We start from the raw sequence: 25,988 nt of genomic DNA, 5'->3' as shown, positions 1-25,988 counted from the left end.
TTTACTACCTTTCAATTTGGATATCTCCAGGCCACCGGACAACAATAAAGGGAATGTACTCTGCATGTACTCAAGGACTGTGTCTCTTTTTGTTTGTTATAATCACATGTATTTTTTGACTGGCCCCAGCATCTAAAATACTTAGGCTGAACCCTGGGTTACTGCATTCCCAAGCATTTCAATGTTTTTCCCATTTCCCCAGCTTCTTTCATCCAATTCATTCATGTTTATCAAAAAATCTATGAGCATAGCTGTCACTCTTTAAGCTTGAATGGCAAATACCAGAGGAATCCTCTGCCCTCTGCCCCATTCCCAGGTAAACCTGACAGGCGATTTCAGACACCCTCCCCAGCTGTTGCTTAACCATCTCCTCCTCAGAAAGGAACTGCAGAAAATGTGTCGACGCAGCAGACTGCAGTCCCAGCGCTGATGGAATGTAAAATGTGTCTATAAAGAAGGAATGGATTTTAAACAAGGGATATATTTACAAACAGAAAATTGCAGCATCCCCTTCCCCATGTGCCCCATTCCAAAAGGTGAGTAGTGAAAGCATTGCTGGAGGATGGGGAGGAAAAAAGAGGCAGTATTGGAATATGGTGCTCCCTTTCACTTTGAGAAATGTATGCAATGTAACTCCCACTGCTTGATTTGTACTCCAGTGCCTGTACCCAGCTTCCTACCTCATACAGTGCTCACTACTCCAAAACAATACAAAGAGAGACGCGGGGGGGGGATAAGGGGGGAAAGTTGGGAGGCCAAAGCAAAGAGAGTTTTTTCCCTCACCTGAATGACAAAGCAGCAAGCAGCAGAAAGCTGTCAACACCCAGTTCTGGAGCGAGCAGCTCATAATGCCTTCATAATCGGAACCAGAGTTGGCACCAGCTGTCTGGCATGCAAGGGAGGCAGATTGTGGTGCCCTTTCTTCGTTTTCTTTTGCTTTGCATTGAAAGTCTGGGATTCTTACTGGTCCTTGCCTTGCCTCTCCTTGCTTTTCCTCTTTGCTCTTCCTTCTGGATTATTTCTGAGAAAGAGAAGGGTGGAAGAAGAGGAGTGGAAGAAAAAGCAGTTCAGGACAGGCGATGGGAATCTTTTGCAGAGGCAAATCAGAACCAGCAAAGAGTTGGAAACAGACAGGAGAAAGACAAAAATTTCTTCCTCTTGATTATGCAGTGATGGATAGAAGAGCCTAACATGATGTGAGGGAGAACTGTGGAGAATTGCAAGAGGGGGGGGGTGGAAGCAAGAGAGAAAAGGGACACGTGAGCTACAAAGATCCCTCCTCCTGCCTTTTTAACATGGAAGAGCCGTCTCTGGTGCTCGCTTGCTCTCCAGCTCCATACACAGACTTTCTGTATGGACAAGCATGAGAGAAGGCAGTAAAACTCACAAAAGGAGAGGGGTGTCATATATATATCAGCCTCCTTCACGCAGACATAAACTGATTGTTGACAATCAGTCAAGTCACAATAAAATTTATCATAGGCACAAACATTGATCATTTATATAATAAGGAGCTGGCACCTTTGGAGACTGACCAGATTCTCAATTTTATTGAGTTTAAAGTCAAAGATTTTGTCTTCCAAATGCCTTCCACTATTACCAGGGAGCCTGTAGATTATGCTTAATTCCATCCCCTTTACTCAGGGCAGAAGAATAAGCCTGACCTATTTAGATAAAATTAAATTTTATTTAGTAAATCATATCAAGCCAGCCAGCAATGTGCAATCTTGTACAGATATCATATATAGAAGGCAACACTAAAGCAAACTGACCAGCAAACATGGTACACCATGAAGTTTGTGCAAAGGGTACTGTACCATTCACAAGTTTGAGTCACCAACAATTATAGGTAGCCCTCAGTTTACGTCTATTTGCTCAGCTGTTACTTGGAGGACCAGTTTTGTGTCCATTTTTTTCAGTGATACCATAAATTTGAATCGTTATTCAAAGTTACGGTATTACTGGAAAAAAATGGACATAAAACTGGTCCTCCAAGTAACAGCTGTAGTAACATCCCCACAGTCATATGATCACTATCAGGGCATTGTGTGTCCAGCGTGTAATTACTGTACATTGCAAAGAGCCATAGTGATGTGATAGCCATTTGTAACCTTCCCCACCAGTTTCTCATATGCAAACTCAGTGTGGAAACTGGCAAGGAAGGATGTGAAGCAGCTCAAGTAACTTGTTCCTGCTTTTTCTCTTTTCTGATATAATTCAGTTTTTATAAAACTTGTTTTAGTAGTCAATTGATATAGGCAAATAAACTGTGGCTATCTTCCCAAACTGTCCTCCAACCTTTTAATAGCTATAAAGTAATTGTTGCAATTTGTTCATTGTTTCAAGTACCCTGCCCTACCTTTAAGTTACACAATATTTATGTATGGCATATGACATATTTAAGAACAAGGATTTTGATCAGACTTAGAGATGCAAATTTACATCTGTAAGATGCAATTTTTTGAGATCACCTATTATCTAAATACTAAGAGGACCATCTTTTTGTTCTTTAATGGATTATTGGTTTTTTAAATTCTCTCCATAACCACATCTAGGCCTTTATATCATAAAATGCTAAGTACCCAAACATACTAGATTGTTTTATGATTACTCTAATTAAAATAGAGGTCATATATTTCATGACTGTCATGTTCTTTATAACTTTTCTCTCACTTCTGCTTAAAACCAGAATATGATTGTTTCTACAATAGTCCAGAATTGTTCTTTTATTAGTGGGAATTTTGTAAAGGACGCAAACACTGATCTTCTGTAACATTATAATGATTTCTATATTATCACCCCATTTAAAAAAATATATATTTTAGGATAATTTCCTTCATTTGTATGTTGCTGTATCAACCTGTTTGAGGTGAATCAAGAAGTTATAGAGAATGTCCAGGTCTCCTAATTTTAATTAGAATCTTTTCCCTGTAGTTGTTTTAGTTTAAAAACTAGATTTAATTATCTTTTACTATGTAAATTCCTGGTGTTTGGAAAAGAGTGAAAGAGCTTTCAGTTGTTTCCATTCATTAAGAGTACTATTGTATTCTTGTTGTTTTTATTATTTATGCCACCAATTTCATTAGAAAATTAAAATTTGTGGGAGAAATGTCTTTACTGTGAAGAACAAAAATGAATAAAGACAGACCGTAGCAATTACTGAGGCATTATTTATAATGCAAACAGTAGCAGAAAATATAAATGGAAGCTTCTGGTAAAAGTTGCTGAATATTTCCAGGGACTGAAACAGAAGTGATATGCATTTCAAATGTATGTTTTTGCTATGTACAGAGAGAAGAATGGGTTTGGGTGTGTCATCATTAAGCTGAAAAAGAAACACAGGAGGGGGCAAGAAATTCACCTTCCTGCACTCCTTCATTTAACCAAGTTACAATTTTAGAGTGATGTGTGGACCCAGTGATTATATATAACATAACATGGAATTACCATGTTAATTTCTCAAACAACTGTGAGTCAAAAAGCAATGTCTCCGCCATGCCAAAGTTTCTATGTTGAAGGCAAGTGCAACCTGAGTCTTTGATTGCAGAAGAGATTTCCAGAATACAAACTGCTAGTTCTATATATTTATGATTCTGTACCTCTCATAAAAAAAATGGAGCTTAAAAAAGGAAAAGAAATATTTTAGGTATTGGTAACTGATGTAGTAGTACTACAAGGAGATGTGTTTTTCTGAAAAATGTTAGATGCTTTATTAATAACATTACTTTTATTACCGTAGTCTTCTGTGCATACATTTTCTTTTTTCTTTTTTCTTTTTTTTTTTTGTGAGTTAGATTGGCTGCAGTAGATACACAGATCAAGTAGCAATGAACAAAAATTCTAATAATCTCTTCAACTCCACACATCAGGTATAGTGATATACATAAATTTAGTTTATAAAAGAGAATATGTTAAGTTACACTTAAAGAAGCTGAAGAAGAAAAATATCATTAATTAAAAAACATATTGATATGCAAACACAAAAATGCTTGTGGGACTTGAAAAGGATGGGCAATTGAAACTAGATCACTGCAAAATGTACAAGCAGCTTTTCTACTCCCACTTCCCTCTATTAAAAGGCCCAAAGACATAGCTGTCTGGAGAGGGGGACAGGAGGGAGCATAAACGTGCCCTACTCCAATCTGGTTGATTAGTGAAAGTGAACACTCTATGCTTGCCATCCTTTACTACTGTTCACAAATTTTGTGCTGGTTTGACCTCCTTAACACTAAGTTGTATCAAAGCTGAAGAGAAGGAAGAATATTACTGTAACTTTTCCCCCGCGAATAAATGAACAAGGCAATACTCCCATTAGGACATCCAATTAAGACTGTTGTAACAATTCTAATAGAGGTACCTACATAGATGAATATTCTTGCTTAATTTCTGAAAAGGCTCAAACATGTCATCTCTACCTCTCTCACACACACACAAAGATATTTGGGGGTCTTTGGAGAAATACAGCATGCACTCAAATCAGCCCATAAAAAATGGCAGATGGCTTCTTCCTGCAACAGAGGTAAAGAAACTTGGGATTATTATTTTTTAATTTGATTTATATGCCGCCCTTCTCCGAAGACTCAGGGCAGCTTACAATGTGCTCAGCAATAGCCTTCATCCTTTTGTATATTTATACAAAGTTAGCTTATTGCCCCCACAACTGGGTCCTCAATTTACCTACCTTAGAAAGGATGGAAGGCTGAGTCAACCTTGAGCCTTGGCGAGATTCGAACCCTGCAGTAATTGCAGGCAGCTGGTCTTAATAATTTTACATGGAAACGTTATATGCATATAAAAAACAGGCAGCCAGAAGTTGATGAGAAAAGTCTAACTAGGGGCCATTTTTCAGGCAATTCTCAACTCCAGTAAAGGAAGCCCTTTCTATCTCCAGAAGGTTGCTCTGCTCATTTAAGGTTGCTCTGCTCATCTGTCCCTGCTCAGATGTCTACTGGAGTACAGAACAGAGATGGAATTCATAGTTACTATTTTGCAAGCTAATACAGATCCCGGGCAATGTAGCATCATTCGGACTCTCTGAAGAGAGATAGGATGCACCTGCCAGCACCCAAAGAAGTGTTTCATTTCATTCAGATATGGTAGAAGAGACCTTTGCTTCTGCTGAAGGACTAGTCAGTGGGTAAGAAAGGAAAGGTCTGGCCCTGAACCTGGTTGCTGTGGCAACATATTCTGTCCTAGCTCAAATACATCCATGCAAGATGAGAAGCACTCCAGCTCACAGTCCACCAGTTTCAGGGTATTTATTTGTCCTCATGGAATCTAGGTAGGCTGCTCAATGTACTATCAATGCTGGGAAAGTTGCAAGAATTGTGCATTTCCCATTCCTTACAGGGAGAGATTGCAGCCACCTCCTTCTAGTCTAGCTGTTGCATTGGATTTTTGAGATAGCTTGTGTCTATAGCAACAGGCTTGCAAGACTGACAGTGCAGGACTTTCTAAGGTAACTGTGGGGGAACACAATAAGAGCCGGGGGTGTATGATGGAATTGCAGGCAAATTGAGTTGACTAGGAAGTAAGTGTCCTGTTGTTTCAACTTGTTGGTCTGTAGGGAACAAATTCTTATTAGGCAGGCTTTTATCTGATATCAACGTTTGTCTTTTTTTTTTCACCTGTCCATATTGCCCATAAGAGTGCTTGCATTTGCAAGGTAACATGCCAGCTTGTGTTGGGAATTTCCCCTCCTGAGGAGAAACACCAAATTTGCATTCAACGGGGACTGAAGTCTTTAGGCAAGTGTCTGCAACCACTCTGCCTTTTTCATGGGTGTCAGAAGTAAATGGTACCAATGTGATGGTCATCTCCATGGATGTTACTATCAGGTGAAGGAAATTTTGCTCCTTAGGCAAGCATGGTGGATCCCCCAAGCTAACAAGGTGATCTGCTGAGCCCTCAAAAACTATCTGACTTTCCACTACCTGACCTGAAAATGGTACTTTGACATGTTCAGCAGCCTCCATTTCAAATTCAGAAGAAACATCATTACATACACTGAAAAGAAAAAGAGGGAAGTATCAATGTAAAGCTTTCAACTATCATAAGTGTTCTGCCTATGTTATTGTCCTGCACTGCCACAAAAATAGTACTTAGCTTCTACACAAATCAGCAGGATTTTCTTCCCACTGAGCTCGAACCAGGCATTATCATGGAGTAAACCTAGCAGTTCGGTCACTAGGAATCAAAAATGACTTAATAGCAAATAATCAAGTGATTGAGTGATTAATCAATCACTCAATCAATCTATTATCAAATTCCTCTAGTCCTGTTTTACTATTCTTTCCATACAATCTTGTGTTCTCTAACACACAATACCCGGGAGAGAAAGAGGGAGAGAGGGAGGGGGAGGGGGAGGGGGAGGGGGAGCGGTAGAAGCTTACTTCAGATACGTACACAGAATTTTGGCTTTATTGTGTGGGCATCTTGCATTGATCTTAAGAATAAGAATCCTTAATTTGCTTTCAAAACCAGGATAAATTCTGGACATAATTTCTCACTAAAGATCTATTCTTGTCTCTCTCATTCTAGGCAACTTGAAGTGTCTTTATAAGTGTAGTTTATCTATCCAAATGACTATGGCCACTTTGTTTTGGCTGAACATCAATTATGAAAATAAATGTTACAGCCAGCTTATACAGCCAGCTTGTAGTGATTAAGGTGCTGGCCTACAAATCAGAAGACTGTGAGTTCTAGTGTTGCCTTAAGCATGAAAGCTGGCTAGGTAACTTTGGCCAGTCATTCTCTCTCAGCCCAACCCCTCTCACAAAGTTCTTGTTGTGGAGATAAGAAGGAGAAGATAGGAATATTACATATGTTAACCACCTTGAATTACTTATAAAAGTAATAAAGGAGGGATAAAATTTAATAAACAACAAATCTCCTATAATCTCTAGTATAAATTACTGTATGTAATGCATTATACAGTATGTAGTTTGATCTTTGATAAAAGATAAAAAACTATGGTTAAATAAAACTGTAGCAACAGAATAACTACATGTAAGAGGGTTTGGATTTTTATGATCATGTTTCACTGAAGCTTCACTATTCAGTTATTTCTTCTCTGTTTCAAGGGATTGTTTTTGGCATTAAAAGTCCTTCATCAGTTTCTGCCCCAATTCTTAAGATCACTTTTAAAAATCTTCCACAAAATTTCCACCTCTTTAAATGTCTGAAGGCTTATTAGATTAAAAAAAAGGCAGGATAAAAACTATAATTTGTCAATAAATTAAAGCTCTAAAACCAATTGTAATTCCAGAGTTACTGTCATTAAAGAGAACTGCGCTTTTAATTATAGGAGATAATCATAATTATCTCAAAATAAGAGATGATGAAAGGAGTGGGCAATTTCAACCTGTGAGTCAGATATGGCCCATTAACCATCCCAATCCAGTCTGCTGAAACCTGGAAAGAACCTTTCACCACCCTTACTCCTGGAAAAAAACCAATTTACTTTGTGCCCTTCTAGACTTGCAAAAAATGGACTAGGGGTTAATTATGTGAAATGAGGTTCCAGAGAGGAGCAAAGGCCTCTCTAAACTTTTGAGAGACCAGATGAAAAGCCTTAGGCTGCATCTGAACCACTCTACCTGCAACAAATGCCCAATCCATGCACTCCCTAAAGGTGGACAAACTTGTGTGCGTTAGGGTGTGCCAAACTCTGATGTATTCAACTTTAGAAAGCCAGAAGATGAAATTCTACTATGCTCTCTTTACCTGCTATGGTCTTCAATTTTCACAAATGGTGGTCTCAGCCTCACTACAAGAAATAAAAGATAAAGAGTGAAGAGTGAAGAGGAAGAAACAACTTTTTGCAGCTATCAAAATATAAGAAACAACATAGATATCAATTTCCAGTTTTGATTTGGAAGAAAGATTAGAGAAAATCAGAAAAACCGAACTCTACCATTTCTCTTTAAAATTAAATAGTGAACTCTCTCAGGCTAGGGGTTGTTGCTAAAGCAGCCAACTCTGCAAAAAACAGCTAAGCAAGCTAGTGCAGATGACCATTACTTAAACACTGTGCAACAAGACAATTATTATATTAAAACAACAGTCTGCCTCATGAGTAGGCACAGTGCCAGCACTAAGCCAATACAGCATTGTTAGTGAGCGGGACACTATCCAGGCTGGCAGCCACAATAGCATATCTCCAGGGAACAGGAGATGGGCTTTGGCTTTGTTATGCATACAATGAAAATCCATCAGCAGACTCAGATATTAAGAAACATTTAAACATTTCTCAGAAGAGATAGCCAGAATGGTAAGGAGAAGCTGGATAGGCAAAGCTAATGCTAAAATTCCCAACAGTGAAAATTCCAGATTCTCAGTAGCATTAAGAGAGGACTTAAAAACATAGAGTCTCAGGTGAATCAACTATGGTAAGTTTATTAGCATTAATTCTAACAAAAGGTTCTCCAATTATTTTTCTTGCTTGTCACCAAATCTTCTCTAAGTTCTTTGGTTATTATCACTTAACTGAATTGGTGTTTTCGACTTCACCCACCCACTTTTCTTGCTATGGGGCCAAGGCAACTGCTGTTTGTTCAAGATATAATATCACTGTACACTTACCATTTCATTACCAGCCAGTCACTGTGACAGGTCAAAATGATCTGGCAAGAGTGATGTTTTCCATCAGAAAAAATAATACAACTACCTAGACAAACATTCTGGTCGGCAGGGACGAGGAGCCTGACCAGGAATTGCAATTTGATTGGATCCACTTGGCCTGTTCCTTAACACACACACACACACACTTTTGAAGGAAGAATATCAACCTCCTGGAAGGCATTCCTCAAGGTTGATATTTTTCCCTATAACCTCCAGCCCACCTCCCTATTATGTTTTTCTCCTTTCCAGCAGTTGTATATGTTTGCTAGAGAGAAAAAATAAATGTGGCATAGTATTTCAGTTCTCCAGCAATTATGGAGAAAGAAGGTAGACTTTCTTATTCCAGAACTTTGTTGGACAGGAAAAAAAAAACCTAGAGAGACTATGATTCTTCATTCTCCCTCTTTCTGTACTTCTCCCACAGTCATAGTCCCACCCTCAGGCGAAAGTACCAACTTTCCAGACCTCATTTTGGAAGCAATTATATTCTGAAGCTGTGTGTTTTCTTTCTATTTCAAAAAGAGGAAAAAAAACATGTTGCTGGGGGGGAGGGTTGATTTTGAATGAAATTGCCTCCTTCTGAAGCCTTTTTACTTTTCTCATTTAAGCACAGAATATATCAAGATGTGCAACCAAGTCACAACGAAAACTCAGAATCTCTGCCAGTTGCAACCAAAAGGTGACAAACCAGATCACTATATCTAGCATTTTTAAACACTTTCTCTACTCACTTTTTAAAAGTAGGGATCCAGAAGCAAACACTTTCTCCTAAACTAAGAAAACATATTAAGATAAGACAAGATTCTAAACTAGAGCAAGCATTTAAAAAAATGAAACTATACATGAAATATGAATGTTTGATTATTATGAGCCACCCAGAGTCATCGAGAGCCAGGCAGTATACACTTTACTACATTAATAAATTGTACTAAAAGCGAATAATGAGGATCATTCCCATGTAGTGTATCTTTATGATTCCTGGGGTCAGTCTGGGCATAGAGAGCTTATGTGGCAGACAATGACTATCAATATACTGGTGAAGATTTTCACAGATGGTGATAATCCTGAGCTTCAGGTTTAGTGACTATCGTCTAGATGACAGATTTTACCAGCAACTGGCTGGCATCTTCAGAAGCAAGGGGTCTGCTATGCAGATCCTATGCAACTGATTTGGCTCCTGTCTGTTTAGTCAATCATGTCACTAGGTATCTGAACTGTGGTTTATGCTCCTGTATCTCCAAAGTCATGGAAGAGATAATCATCTGATTTTGCTCTCTTCAAATCAACTCTAATTTCTATCAACTATCCTATATATCCTGGAATTTATTTGAAGTTCTGCCTGCCATTTGATCATTAAAAATTATGCAATCAGCTGAAAGAAAAAAAATCAAGGATCTTTTAATTAATGTTTGCTTTCATGATGAGACCCTTACCCCAATTTCTATGATAAGCAAGCACTATTATAGGAGTCATTTGTATGAGGTGAATGGAGGTCACAATAATTTCCACCTTGACATACTCTGTTAGGCATTTGTCTGGCAAAAGAAAGAATGGTCTATATTAAGGTTTCTGAACCTTGAGAACTTTAAGATGTATGGACAAAATTCCCCAGCCAGTCATGAGAGAAACACTAGTTTACATCATATCTCTCTTATCGCATGAAAAAAGCATCTGTATCTTTAAAAAATGTGTTTTCCAATTCTCCTACTATTCTACCGCATAGATCTTCCCCCACTCCAATAATCAGAACAGTCCTTTCTGCATTACCTTTCTTTGCAGAGGTTGTTTATTGGATAATTTTTGTATGTACAATAACATTTCTTAAAGGGACAAATATCACATTTTTTTCAAAGATAGTTGAGGGGAACAAGGCAAAATATTTCTATTTTGATTCCTTCTCTTTGTAAGGAAAGGGGAGAACGGAGACAAGGTTTAATCACAATTCTGTCAGATTATCAACTTTTCAAGCGACTATGCTATGTCTTTAAGCTCCAAGTACAGATATTAAATATTATCACATGTAGCTATTTGGCTGGAAAATAAATAAATCAAAATGCAATACATCAGGGGAGCACTAGATTTGAAAAAGCTGAAATAAAAAACAGTTAAATGGAAACGGTAGTTGCCTGGCAGCTGCAGAGGGTCCTGGATGAAATGGATTATCCGGACTCCTTTCAGTCAGGATCCAGGCCTGGGACAGAAATGGTATTGGTCACGCTTGTTGATGATCTCTGGCCAGAGTGGGATGTGGACAATGCATCCATCCTTGCTCTTCTTCACCTCTCAGCGGCTTTCAATACCATTGACTATGGTATCCTTTTGGGTCAGCTGTGGGGACTGGGGCTGGGAGATGCAGTTCTGTGCTGGTTCGGCTCCCTTCTCCTTGGCCATTCCCTATCAGTATTGATAGGGAATAAGAGGTGCAGCCCTTGGTGCACTGCAGAGCTTGATACTTTCTCTGCTCCTTTTCAACATCTATATGAAACCACTGCATGAGATCATCTGTCACCACAGGTTGAGGTATCTAGAGTATGTTGATAACATCCAATATTTCCATTTTTGGGGACCCAAGTGATACTGTGGCCACCCTCTCACTATGCCAGAAAGCTATGGGGGGCTGGATGGGGGACAACAGGCTTTGACTGAACCCTGATCAAACCAAACAGCTTTGGGTACAAGGGACTTTGTTATCTTTGACTCTGGATGGAGTGGCACTGGCCCAGAAAAATCCAGTTCACAACTTGGGGCCTCTACTGCAACAGTCCCCAATCTTTGCAGCTTGGCAGCCCAGCGGGGAGGAAGGGGAAAGAGGAGGACCAGAATGTGCAAATGGTGGACTGGCACGCATGCACACGCAGTGCGTGTGTCTTGGTCCACAGCTCCATAAGTACAGATGTGTGTGACCTGCCACTCATGCAAGTTAAGCTGCATGTGTGTGTTCTCTGGCCTGCAGCCTGATTGCAAATAGGCCACAGCCCAGTAGTGGGCTGCAGCCCAGGTTTGGGGACCCCTGTTCTACTGGACTCACAACTCCTGCTTCAGGAGCAAGTGGCAATCATGGCTAGGAGAGCCACCTAGCCACTAGGTGTGCCAGTTGCGACCCTTCCTGGATCAGGATTTCCTGTGCTCAGTTGCTCAGTTCCTGGTCATCTCACAGCTGGACTATTTGAAAAGCTTTCAGAAGCTACAGCTGGTTCAGAGAACAGCAGTGTGGGCAGTTTGGGAGGGCCCAAGAATGGCTCCTGTAACATTGCTGCTCCTCAAGCTGCGTTGGTTGCCAGTCTGCTTCTGGGTACAATTCAAGGTGTTGGTGATCACTTTTAAAACCCTTTATGGCATTGGTTGATTATTTGGGGGACCATGTCACCCCACTCCGATTGGCCCATCCCACTCATGGTGGCAGAGGAGGTATGCATCAGCCTGATTTTTCTGGCTGGCAGGGTCGTGGTGGGGGGACTTCTTTGCTGTTGCTCCTGCCCTCTGAAATATCTTGCCCCCAATGTGAGGTTGGCCCCAACTTTCCTATCTTTTCGTAAGGGTCTGAAGACATGGCTCTGCCAGTTGGCTTTGGTTCCCAATGGGGAAACAGTATAGTGGAGGTGATTGATCGAGTAACAGATCCCACTTCGCCCCATTCTCCCCCCACCCTTCCCATGTGACCTTTGATTTTCATGTTTGGTTTTAATTTATTTATATTTTACTGTATATGTATAGATCTATTTTAATGACTGCAAGCCACCCAGAGTTACCTTACTGTAAGATGGGTGGCCAATAAATTTTATCGATGGATGGATGAATTAATAGCAATATAATTTTCTCCTTCTCTTAACTAAATCTGTTCTTTATTTCAGTTTTCCAAAATGATATAATTGACAGACAGATTGAAATAAGATATGAAGGAACATTGGTTCCCCTTCTAAAGGGTATGGATTGTCCTCCAGTATAACATATTTTACCTACAGGTAAGTATAATATTCACTCTCTATGCCCATCACAGAAAAAATATTTTGCTTTGTTTTGTGCTTTGCTTTGTGGCCCAGTTAAGGTTATATTAGCCAGCTGAACAGAAATAAGACTTTAACAGCATCCTGACACCTCCCCCCGCCAAAAAAAGCCAAACTTTCCCCACTGCTTAGTCTTTTCATGACAGAGATTATGATACCTTTATTTAATAACTATTATAGTACACATCACATTGCTAAAGGCATAGAAGTTACCGACAGTAAAATATTTGTCAACAGTAATCAAATATCATACAACCCATCACCCCCTGAGTTATCATTTAAGAATTATTTACTTACCAGACTCCTCAATGCTTTAAACAATGACAGAGCTTTCAATGTACTGCCTTTATTGCAAAAGTTCTTAAAAATTCAGGGAGATATTCAGAGATGGATCTACCTTGAAAGCAGCCCATCTTGAACTACAGCGGAGTCAAACATCAAGAGTTGACCTCAGGAAATGCTTTATGCTATTTTGTATTCTGTCGTAAAATATTTTATGATAATTTTTTTCTCATAAAGAATTTTATAAAGTTTGTAAAATTTCAAGTCCATGAGACTCAGGAGTCCTGGATTTGGGACACATCTATATGTTAACCCATTTGAGGTATTTTGATTCAAAAACTGCTGCCGAGTGAGGCATCATTTTCACCAAAGGTTACAAGAACAGGAGCTTTAGTACTCCGGTATATGGATGAATTTAGCCAGGCAGCCATTATATTGGCAAATACTTTATTGTTCTGACCTGCCATCTCCTGGCAAAATTAAAATACTACATTCTTTTTACACAGAAGAAAAAATTACCTACTTATTGTATATCACAAATTACACTAAATTCTCCCTTCAGATAAACTTTTCTCCTAATCACTTATTATTTTCCTCCTAGAAGATTTCAGTTTGTTTTTCAATTGAATTGTACAGCATATATGTTATAATAAAGGTTAAAAAATCTGAAGTGATTTATTTTGGTCTGATTTTTTTATAACTCTAAACCTATGTAAACTTTTTAATGTCCATTGTAAAAGTGTTTTGCCCCTCACTGCTTCTAAAATATTTTGTTAACTTTCCATCTTAGCCTCTACACCTGGGATTTCCTGATAAACTCTCATGGAACTACTAACTCTGCTTATCTTTTTCAAGATCATCCAAATCAAGGGGCATTTTGAAAAATCAATAAAAATGATTAAAACTGAAAAATATGCCAAATTTGAAGACAAAGTTTACCACAAAATAACAGTGTTAAAATTATAAGACATTTAATCCTAATAATATAAAAGTATTTCAGTAAATCAATGCAAAAAGGTTTTTTATGACATTAAAAAATTAAAAATATATTGCACGGAAAAAAATACCTTTTCAAGTCTAATTAAAACAAGTATTGAAGGAGCCAATTATATTTCCTTCATAAGATAGTTCTATAAATCTGGCTCATTCCTAAAAAGGCTCCGCCACTTTTAAGCGAATTTGATGATGGAGCTTCTTATAAGGCAGTGATGGCTAACCTTTTTGCCATTGCGTGCCAGGAGCGGGGAGGGGGATTCATGCGCACGGTGCCCTCACCCATAATTCTATGCACCCTGCCCCTATGCATGCGCATGCGACCCACCCACCCTCACGCTCCCCATGGTCCTGGCATGCAATGGCCCAGTAGGCCCGTTTTTCTCTCTCACCAGGCTCCAGAGCCTTTCTAGGAGTCTGGGAAGGGCAAAAACGAGCCATCCCCACCCACCCACCCGGAGGCCCTCCAGAGGCCAGAAACAGCCCGTTTACCAGTCCCACTGTCAACTGTCAACTTATTTTCCAAAGCACCAGTAGGCAAGACAAGAAACAATGGTTGGTTGAGGATTCCGGCTGTACTTACAGAGCCTTTGGAAGTGAGGACTGCGAGCTCCGCGGCCCCGTTCCGAGCTCTCCCCATCGAAGGGCTCCAATTGGAGCCATAGCAATCCTGGAGGTGTAGTGAAGTAAAGGGGGACTACCTTGCAGGTTGATGAGAGCCGCATCTCTCCTCCCTGACTCGGAAAGCCCCCTCATCCAAAGATGAGGAGCAGTGGCAGCAAAGATGGCTGCCTTGAAGCTGGGAACAGTTAGAAAACCTAAGACAGTGCAGGAGTGAAGAGAGCAGATTTAAAAGAGATTTATGCTGAAAAGTAAATCGAGAGCGTCATCTAGTGATGAAAGTAAAAATGACTCCCAGACTCCTAAAAATACTTGACATTTGGTGGCTGTGATTTTTAGCTGTTTAATGTCGTACACTCACTAGAGGTAGAAATAAGAAAGAAACTTTATAAAAGAGATGTTGGGACAAAAGATTAAAACCACAGAGTACATTTAAAGAATTTGGAGAGTTTCTTGGACTATCAAAACATTGAGTAAATGTTGGAATGGGTTTATTTAAACAATCGCCCCTGTTTTGAAAGAATTGGAGATTGAGTGAAATAAATATCTGCTGGAAAAAAGGCATTATGGAAATTGGGGAGGAGAGTGCCATTTAACAAACCATACTTTTAGGGTTTTGGAACATTTGATTGAGGTGTGATTGTTTATTCTACTTATATTGTTATTATGACTGGAGTTGAAGGAACAGCTGTGGAAATGAGAGGATTTCTCAATGAGATGATCTTGTTGTTTCAAGATATTACGAACTTAGTCGTTGGTATAGATCAGAAAATGGAAAACATTCTGCAAAGAACATGGAACAAAGACCAAACCATCCACGAACTGGTGGAAGCAACAGAAAGAATGGATGAAATGGATTATTTAAGCCAACAAATGGAATATGAACAGGGAAAAAATATGGATCAGAAAAATCAGCAAATAAAGCAACAGCTCGATGAAGAGGATGAACAGATAAATGATAAGCTAAAGGAGTGGAAAGAACAGATGGATTGGTCACATCAACAAATGAACAAGGACTGGAGCAAAAAATAGGATTGACAAATCAGCTGACAAAGAAAGGATTGAAGAAACTAAAACAGATAAATCAACAATTGGAGAGACAGAAAGATACCTTTGATAAGGAGATTGGGATATGGGCAGATAACTGGGAGAGTTGGGATTGTACTGGGAAGAAAGTTTAGATTGAATAAAAAAAGAGATAGATGAAGATAGAGATAAAGATGAGGAGTGTGGGAGGCGAACTAAAAAAATGGATAAGAATTGAAGCACTAAAGAAGAGAAGAGATGATGGATAGAAAAAATTGCCCTTTAAATATTAAAGTAGCCTGAGTGTAAGCTAGGAGCAGAAATAAAATTAGATAGGGGAAATATTAGAACATAAATTGTTTATAGAATGAATAAAAATAATAGAAAGATTAGAAGTTTACAGATGTTAGACATTTTTCTTTTATGTTTAAATAATATAATGAGGATTACTATTTGATTAATGTGATAGAGATCATTAACAATGCTAACATGAACTGGATCAATATAAATGATATCTAGTCAAATTTATTCATATATAATAGAGAAATGTTTAGATTGAACAAGAAAGATACGGATGAAGATGTAGACAACCATGAAGAGTTAGGCAATTTTTGTTTATATATGTTTGAATAATATAATGAGGATTACTTAAATTTGGATAAATGTAATAGAGATTACTAACACTATTGTGAATTGGATTAATATAAAAAATAGATAAGAAAAAAAGGGGAAAAGAGATGACATTAGACATTTTCCTTTTACGTATGTTTAAATAATATAAAGGATTATATAAATTTGATAAATGCGATAGAGACTATTAACATTGTTAGCGTGAACTGGATCAATATGAATGATACCTAGTCAAATTTGTTTGTATCTAATAGAGAAATGTCTAGACTGAATACAAAAGACTTAGATGAAGATCAAGATAAAGATGAGGAGTTAGGCATTTCTCGTTTATGTATATTTTAACAATATAATGAGGATTACTTAAATTTGATAAATGGGATAGAGATTATAGTGAAATGGACTAATATGAATGATACTTAGAACCAACTCACACAATACAGATGTTTATTTTTACAAAAATAATAAAAAATATATTTTTTATTTTAAAAAAAGAAACAATGGTTGGAAACCAAGGAGAGAATCAATCTAGAACTAAGGAGAAATTTCCTAACAGTGAGAGCAATTAACCAATGGAATAATTTGCTTTCATAAGTTGTGGGTGTCGGTCTCCATTTCATATTTATGAGAAACCACATTTGGAACCAAACTAAATAATGTCCTCTGAGGCTGCCTGAAATTAGGAAGTAGTTCTATTATCTTAAAATAAAAATAAAACATTAGATATACTTGAAATGATAACACAAAGTTAGAGGATCTATGCTTGAAATTTAAAAAAATAAAAGAATCTGGGAACCTCTTAAATTTTTCTCTTAAAGGCAGTAACATTACACATTTCCCCAAGAAAACATTAACCAAGTTATCCAAATCTATTCAAATGAAGACAACAACTTTGAGGGACCTAACCACTCTGTGTCTATATATGCTTGATTGGCAAGCACACTGTACTGATAGTGATGGTCATAATGGAAATGCAATCTTTTGACAAGCAAAGTCAATAGGGAAACCAGATTTGCTTAACCACTGTTAGTAACTTAACAACTGTGGCAAGAATGATCATCAAATGGGGCAAAACCCACTTAACAAATGTGTCACTTAACGATAGAAATTTTGGGATCAATTGTGATCATAAGTCGAGGACTATCTGTATAAGAGGGATTTTGTACATGATCAAACTAATCACCAAGGTGATTAGATGATGTTTTAAAATTTAAAATTTAAACAGGATTTTTTACATTTTTATCAAATTTATTTTAATAAAATGCTTTTAGAGTAAAAATCTATCTAAAGATAGTTTTCTATTTAAGATACATTAATAATTTAGCTTATTTAGCATGAAATGGAGCTTGGCTATGTAGCATGAGGCTGTATATTCTGCAATATTTACATTTTTGGTAAACTCATTCAATAAATCCAAGCTCTGCAAGCTAAATAGGATACCTTTATTTTGTTTGCAAATAATAATATTGAAGATTCTAACAAGCAAGAATTAGACATTCAAAGAGCACCTGTCATTTCAGATCCATCATGGCAGTGCCTGTTAGCGGGCATCCACTCATCTGCTGCCCGCCATGTCCCTCACCTTCAGTGGTGGGCTGCAAATTTTTTAACAACTGGTTCTCTGCCCTAATGACTGGTAGAGTGGGCATGGGTGGGTGGGTGTGGTTGGGTGGTCATATGACTGGGTGGACATAGCCAACTCAACATCACTCACGGCAAGGGGCAGCACAGGCTGACCGATGCTGCAGAGACAGGGCGATTTCCTACATACCATTCTGAGCCCCCTTTCCTCCCCCCCTTGGGCTGACAAAATAAAAGCCCATCTAAAGATTGTGATTGCCTGTCAAGCTTTCCTGGCACATGCTAGCAAAAGGAGGCATGGGGGGAAAAAGAGAAGGGCTAATGGAAACGCCCCATTTTCCCCTTCCATACTGCTGTCTGTGCCATGCTGGATCACGATGGGGAGGTGGAGGAAAAAAGCAAAAAGCCCACTTGATCAGTACGTACTCACCAGCACGACGGAGAATCTCTCTTCCAGCTCACCGGTTCAGGCATTGGGAACTTGAGGAGTAGATTGTGCGCCAGGACTTGCTGCTATTCCAAATCCGGCTCTGGCTGCACAATTGAGCCCAAAATTTATGTTGCTAAGATGAGACATTTGTTAAGTAAGTTTTGCCCCATTTTATGACCTTTCCTGTCAAGGTTGTTAAATGAATCACTGCAATTATTAAGTTAGTAACATGGTTGATAAGTGAATCTGGCTCCCTCATTGACTTTGCTTGTCAAGAGGTCACAAAAGCTGATCACATGACCGTGGGATATTGCAACTGTCATAAATATGAACCAGTTGTCAAGTATCAGAATTTTGATCACATGACCGTAGGGAAGCTGCAATGTTAATTTTCATAAATGTGAAAAACGGTCAAAGGTCACTTTTTTCAGTGCCATTGTAACTTTGAATGGTTACTAAATGAACTGTTGCAAATCGATGACTCTCTGTATCAATCTAACCAGTAATTCTCTATGAACTGGAAAATGACTGCTAGCAGTTGAGTTTGCTTAATAGTTAAATTAACAGTTTAGTATTGGACACAACAATGTTCAATACTCTGCTGAACACTCTAGATGTGGAGAAAAATGGGAGCTACACTATATAGATGACCCTACTGAGTATTTATTGTCCTGTTCCTCACTAGTTTAAAATTATATTATTTATTTATTTGATTTGATTTGATTTGATTTCTATACCGCCCTACTCCCGAAGGACACAGGGCGGTGCACAGCCAAACAATAAAACACATACATACAAAATTTAAAAGTAGAATAAAATCAAATTAAATAATTTTGGCCCCGACAAATTTAAAACCTCAAACTTTTAAAACCAATTTAAAATTGAATGTATAAAATACTAAAAGATATTTGAAAATTAAAAATCTTTTATAAAAGAGGGAGAAAATTAGGCCAGGCCCGCCTGGTGAAATAGTAAGGTCTTTAAAGCGCGGCGGAAGGTGCGCAGATCCGGGATCCTCCGTATCTCTGGGGGGAGCTCGTTCCAGATAGTAGGTGCCCCCACAGAGAAGGCTCTCCCCCTGGGGGCCACCAGTCGGCATTGTTTGGCTGACGGCACCTGGAGGAGCCCCTCTCTATGGGAGCGTACCAGCCGGTGGGAGGCTATTGGTGGTAGTAGGCGGTCCCACAAGTACCCAGGTCCTAAGCCATGGAGCGCTTTAAAGGTGGTAACCAAAACCTTGAAGCGCACCCGGAAGACCACCGGGAGCCAGTGCAGCTCGCGCAGGAGGGGTGTTACATGGGAACGCCATGTCGCTCCCATTACCACCCGCACGGCCGCACTCTGCGCCAGTTGGAGCCTCCGGGTGCTCCTCAAGGGGAGCCCCATGTAGAGCACGTTACAATAGTCCAGGCGGGAGGTGACAAGGGCATGAGTGACCAAGTCCCGATCCAGAAAGGGACGCAACTGGCGAATCAGGCGAACCTGATGAAAAATCCTCCCGGTCACGGCTGTCAAGTGCTCTTCTAAAGACAGCCGTGAATCCAGGAGGACGCCCAAGTTGCGAGCCCTCTCCGTGGGGGCCAATGATTCGCCCCCAATAGTCAGTGATGGCGTCAACTGACTATATCGGGACGTCGGAAACCACAGCCACTCGGTCTTGGATGGGTTGAGCCTGAGCCTGTTCCTCCCCATCCAGATCCGTACGGCCTCCAGGCACCAGGACATCACTTCAATACATATTAATAAAGCTGTGTAGGTTTGTATTTATGCTTAATCATAAATTCATCTTTGTCATTTGTCAATGTCAGACAAATCTATTTTTTCACAACACTAATATCTCAGATTAAAAAAATAGATATCAATAAAGTCATATTGATGGCATATTAATAATAATCTTTATTGTCATTGTACATCATGTATAAAACAAAATTGGTTAATTTAATTAAATTAATTAATATTAACATAAATATAAACTGAAGTGGAAGAAGAAAGTACACAGACTGCATAGGCCAACAATAGTAAGCAATAAGACTGAAATGTAAACCTATTTTAAACTAACTTGTGTGTTTTAATAATATCCTGGGAACCATAGTTTTAAAGGAGACAGCATCAAAAGCTCAATATCAATAATCTGTTTAATTATGCATATGTGTGTGTAAGGATGGGTGGTGAAATGGTACTTAAATATAAACTTAATGTAAGAAAAGTAACAACTATCCCAGAACTCAGAAGACGGTATTATATCTGGGATGGAATGAAGGACAACATAGGTAAAACTTTTAGAAGAGTTAGTATCAGGCTAGAATGGATTGTTTTTCAGTTTACAATCTCAACTCATGAGAAACAAGAATACCATCTGTGTGTATAATCTGAGGCCCCAGGATCATGCATTGACAAAGAAATTGCTGCCACATATGTTGTCCTGAAAGAGAAATGATCACTGGAATTGCTGAAAGATCTCACAAAAGCAGAGTATCTTTTCCCAAACAAACAAATCCATTATTGAGTGATTTTGAGAGAATGCTCAAAATGCCCCATTTTTCATGGAGTATTGGACAATCCACTGGTTAGAAACAGGTGTTTAGTTTATACTTGTTTAAAAACCCATTATCATCTGAATACTTTTGCTTGACTCATTTGAAACTATTCTCCTCAAGAGTATCTATAGTAAATTTACAATTCTACATTGGATAGAAGGCTCAACCTTGTGAGACAAATTGTACCTAATGATCTGGGGATAATGTTTCAATTCCATCTTTGTCCCTACTTATACTTCATTCACAGATAAAGAAAACCTAACAGCCACATTGCTTACCTGACTGCCAATAGCTTTATGTAACAGCTTCTTCCCATTACTGACCAGGGTCTGCAAAACAGTTTTTGGAGTACAACAAAATTGTTATCTATAGCAGCGATGGATAAATTAGGCTTTGCTGATCTTTGCACTGGGCCTACATTCATCATTTTTTCATGCTTGCCAGGTTTTATCCTGAAATTTGTTCATTTCTTTCCCGCTATTTCATTGAGTAAATCAATAAATCACTAAGCTCTGAATTGAATATGTAGAATGTGCATATTTATGCCAAGTTTTAAAGAGCATTGGAGAACATTCTTTGGTAAATATAAAGATTATATGAAAACATATTTGGAATGTTCAAATTTCAAAATTTGAAGTTAATCAGGATTATAGAACAATAAAGAAAAGTTGTGCTACTTGGCTGATATTTATCCAGCAGTTCTCATAAGGAATGCAAGGCTCACTAGCACCCCACAAAAAAACAAATTTATGAATTAGAGGTCAAACCAGCAGATTAATTTTGAAAACATTCCAAAATCTTGTTCTTCTTTTTAAAAATATGTATAAAAAAAGAGTAAGCATTTTTTCCAACCCAAAGTTCTTACCAAATCAACAGGTTTGAGCAAGGGGCATCCCTGACTCTCTGGGAGTCTTGAAAAAGATTTACTTCCAACATCTTTCAGCAGAGTAACCATTTCCTTTGTTAGCCTTCTTTCTTGTCTACCTTTGCAGCTACTGGATATAACACAACTCACTTCTTTACTGAGAAAACTTTCAATAACCTACGATAGATAGAAACAAAAAAGCAGAAATCAGGCATAATTGCCATTTACTTTAGTAGGATGAGATGAAAGTGAATGGAACAATTAATAGGAAGAACCATACCTTTAATAAGTTATCTTCAGTGATTAATAATAAAGTTGTTTCAGCTTGCTCACACATACAGTGCAATTGAATGCCATGTATTTTACATAAAATAGAATCATGAAAGATAATCTAGTCCAACACACTCCAATACGCAGGAAAACCAGTTAAAATGTCTTTGAGAGGTTACTGTCTTACCCCTTAAAAACCTTCAGACAAACCACAATTACCGTAGGTAGATTGTTCCACAATTGTGAGAAAGCTGTTCATTCTGAGACTTAAATAGTTGTACTTTGTGCCCTTGTGAAATTGTCTCTCTTTCTGCTTCTGAAGCCACAATAGCTTGAGGAACAAAAACCCAGCTCCTCTTGTGTTTGTTATAAAAAGCCCTATTGAACCATAAAGAGACTATGCAGGAATGAACCAATGTGTTTCAACCAGAAAACAAAATATGCCACCTTGGGTACCATATTATTGGAACTGAATTTGAGAGAGAGAGACAAAGACAGAGAGAGACAGAGGAAAAAACCCTCTCGAATGTCATCATGTAATACAATTACTACCAACCTGCCTTCCATTGAGGACCTGTATACTGCATGAGTCAAAAAGAGGGCTGTGAAAATATTTACAGACCCCTCGCATCCTGGACATAAATTGTTCCAACTTCTACCCTCAAAACAACACTATAGAGCACTGTACACCAAGACAACTAGGTACAAGAACAGTTTTTTCCTGAACACCATCACTCTGCTAAACAAATAATTCCCTCATCACTGTCAAACTATTCACTAAGGTTGCTATTGGTCTTCTCATCGTTCCTGTTGCCCATCTCCCACTTGTGACTGCAGGACTGTAACTTCGTTGCTTGTATCCTTGAGATTTATATTGCTATTGTTTCCTAGTATTATTTGATTGCTTATTGTATCGTATGACTGTCACTGGGTGTTATGTCTTGTGATTCTTGACAAATATATTTTGTCTTTTTATGTACACTGAGAGCATATGCATCAAAGACAAATTCCTTGTGTGTCCAATCACACTTGGCCAATAAAGAATTCTATTCTATTCTATAAAGAATTCTATTCTATTCCAATGCAATATCAAGTTTTCAATTCAATTGCATTGAATGTGAAGGCTGTGTGTTTTTATTTTATTTTTATAGTTATAATTTACATTGAAGATGGCATTTAATTTTGTTGTACAAGGTGCAATGACAATAAAATAAAGTAAAGTAAACTAAACCAAAAAAGCACAACAAAGAATGTTCTTTTTGCGCCAACTCAGAAAGCTCAGACTGCCCAAGGAGCTCTACAGAGGAATTATTGAGTTTGTCATCTCTGTCAAAAACTGTCTGGCTTAGCTCCGCAACCAAACAAGACAGACACAGACGTCAACGGATAATTAGAACTGCAGAAAAAACAATTGCTACCAACCTGCCTTCCATTGAGGACCTGTATAATGCATGAGTCAAAAAGAGGGCTGTGAAAATATCCACAGATCCCTCACATCCTGGACATAAATTGTTTCAACTTCTACCCTCAAAACCACGTTATAGGGCATTGCAGACCAGAACAATTAACACAAGGACAGGTTTTTTCCCCCATGCCATCACTCTGCTAAACAACTAATTCCCAAAACACTGTCAAACTATTTACTAAGACTGTATTACTATTATTATTCTCCTTCTTCCTATTACCTATTTCCTTTTCTACTTATGACTATAACTTTGTTGCTTGTATCTTTACAATTTATATTGTTTATTTAGTTTCCTAGTATGATTTATGCCGATTGCTTATTTAGTATCCTATGACTATCACTAAGTGTTGTATCTTATGATTCATGATGATTAATACCCTGTTTCCCCCAAAATAAAACATCCCCTGATAATAAGCCCAATGCACTTTTGAGTGCATGGCAATAAGGCCAAGCGCTTATTTCAGGGTTCAAAAAAATATAAGACAAGGTCTTATTTTTGGGGAAACACGGTATGATAATGACTTATCACTTATATCTTTTATGTCCATTGAGAGCTTATGCACCGAAGACAAATTCCTTGTTTGTCCAATCACACAATAATTCTATTCTATTCCTAAACTTACCCTGCACATGCAGCAAAGTTATAAAACTGTTTCTGCAGAATTAGCTCTAATTCAAATAGAAGTCCTAGACATTGTTCTCTTTATGCCTAGCTACATTATGATGGCAGCTTTCCATTCCAAAAGACTTCAGTTAAGAAATGGACCATCATACTCATTCCTCCAAGTTGTTTGGCTGTACTCATAACCTCATCATCTTTCCTTGTGCAATTGATATAGTTGTTATGCTCATGGCCATCCAGTGAAGCTGAAAATTAAATGGGATATTATTCTTTACATAACATGACTTAGACTTAGAATAACTTTAGTATCACTTTAAATGTTTACTAATCAGCATACATTAAAATGAAATTTCATTGCACACAGGTCTCAAAAGGTCACTACCTCCAATATACACTACATAAACATGACAAATATATACATACATACATACATACATACATACATACATACATACCTATGCATATACCCACATATATTATATGACACAAACAATGCAATCTAGTTTGGATGTATACATGTACATGGTGAGAAAAATGAATATTGCAAATTTACCAGATGGATGGCATAGGGAACAAAGCTGTTACAGAATCAGGTAGTCCAGCTAGAAATACTTTGAAACCTCCACCCAGAAGGGAGCAACAGAAACAGACCATAAAGTGGGTGTGTGGGGTCTCTAACAATGCTTTGAGCTCCAAGCACATAGTGCTTATAAACAGTATCCTGAATAACAGAAAGCAAGTTTCCTATAATCTTCTTGGTTGTCCTTACTACTCTCTGTACGTGATGACTTCGGCAACCAAAATAGACCTTGCCTGCTTTGAACAAATGTTACAGTGAGTTCTCATACATTGACCTAAGCTGCAAACTTCATTCTTGGTCCAGCACAATGTATTCATCCACTATAATTTAGCATTATCTGCAAACTACAAATTAACAACCAGAATTTTAAAAAATACAACAAAATATTCTGGCTTGACATGATTTACAAAATCAGCTTAATCCTCGGAAACTATTAGATAGTAACAAAAAGGGTTAAATTGGTTAAATGGGAAAATTAGAATAAGTTTTCAATATCAACTGGTTCTGGGAAGCAAAAACAAAAGGAGAATGCCACTGTCCTTTGTTATATTTGTTGATTTTCGTTCATCATTAAATTGCTATAGTGGAAACAAGATACTAGACAAGAAAGCTTTTTGTTGTCATGAGTACACAAAAAAGCTTCAGCCCACTGCCTGGAGAAATGCAAACATACATACAAATCAGGAATCTTGTTACATCCTAAAGAATATATCTATTTTAGCCATGACATAATCCTAGAAAGAGGGAATAAAATATAAATGCATTTATAATTGCTGTAAAGATCAGAATATAAAGTTGATGATACATGATGTTTAAAACTCCATTTATAGCATAAAGTCTAAAGAAAACCTATTACTGATAGATCATACACTCATTCAATCTGTAAATACAGTCGAGCAATTAGAAGCAAACAAGTTCTTGGAAGGTGGTAATTAGGCGTTAACTCACGGAGTGGGGCGGAGGACACCAATATTTCAAGGAGTTTACGATAGCTCTGCCCAAACTGAAATTGGCAAAATGTGCTTGTTTTTCATCTGGCAAACAATTTAATTAAAAGGAAAAGGAAAACGCGTGGTAATAAGAAATCACTGATGCGTTTAACAACTTCATCAGAACACAAGTTAAGCCATATTACTAACAGCAACCTAATTAGTTTCAACTTGTAAAAGAATATAAAGGGGAAAAATATTTTTATGTTACTGAAAAGTTGAAAGCTTTGAATTGAGAATATCCTATATTTAGAGGTAGCAGTTAATTTTACGTTATTTACAAACAAGAGTCTTACTTACATATAAAAATTATCTTTCTCGGGTAAACTGCACACCTAATTTGAATTTGTCTGAAAGCCAAATTCAAATTTAAAAATTCTGCTTCTATGATCTGTGGTAATTTGGGAACTACGGTAGTCGGGAAGGTCCAAAATAGTTGGTATGGAAGTGGGCGAGGCTTGGAACATTGCAAAG

The 25,988-nt window shown here is 38.0% G+C and overlaps 2 protein-coding genes across 12 annotated transcripts in view; both read right to left on the bottom strand.

Moving 5' to 3' along the window:
• The window catches only part of ADAM11 (ADAM metallopeptidase domain 11), a 103,050-nt gene extending 101,489 nt beyond the window's left edge, over positions 1 to 1,561 (bottom strand). For 2 of the 10 annotated variants that reach the window (XM_060691718.2, XM_034416070.3), the window contains exon 1: positions 784 to 1,558. In XM_060691718.2, the coding sequence (XP_060547701.1) occupies positions 784 to 847 (64 nt within the window). In that variant the 5' untranslated portion in view covers positions 848 to 1,558. Of the gene's footprint in view, positions 1 to 783 lie in introns of all 10 variants that reach the window. The other 8 variants (XM_060691716.2, XM_034416065.3, XM_034416064.3 and 5 more) reach the window with 6 other exon arrangements.
• On the bottom strand, positions 923 to 25,972 carry LOC148114112 (uncharacterized). 2 transcript variants are annotated; one of them, XM_087892219.1, is made up of 7 exons: positions 25,815 to 25,972; positions 21,589 to 21,765; positions 21,002 to 21,052; positions 9,354 to 9,390; positions 7,726 to 7,768; positions 4,362 to 6,006; positions 923 to 1,021 (listed from the first exon to the last, which is right to left on the bottom strand). In XM_087892219.1, exons 2-6 carry the CDS (start codon positions 21,676 to 21,678, stop codon positions 5,454 to 5,456), a joined length of 774 nt encoding a protein of 257 aa, XP_087748345.1. In that variant the 5' UTR covers positions 21,679 to 21,765; positions 25,815 to 25,972; the 3' UTR covers positions 923 to 1,021; positions 4,362 to 5,453. The 2 variants fall into 2 exon arrangements, with proteins under 2 accessions (XP_087748345.1, XP_087748346.1); XM_087892220.1 differs by having other exon boundaries at positions 4,362 to 4,508.
• Positions 25,973 to 25,988: the final 16 nt, after the last annotated feature.

This window comes from Pantherophis guttatus, chromosome 4 (assembly GCF_059756535.1).
Source record: "Pantherophis guttatus breed Tessera chromosome 4, ASM5975653v1, whole genome shotgun sequence".
NCBI lineage: Eukaryota > Metazoa > Chordata > Lepidosauria > Squamata > Colubridae > Pantherophis > Pantherophis guttatus.
This window is presented reverse-complemented; position numbering and strand designations above follow the sequence as displayed.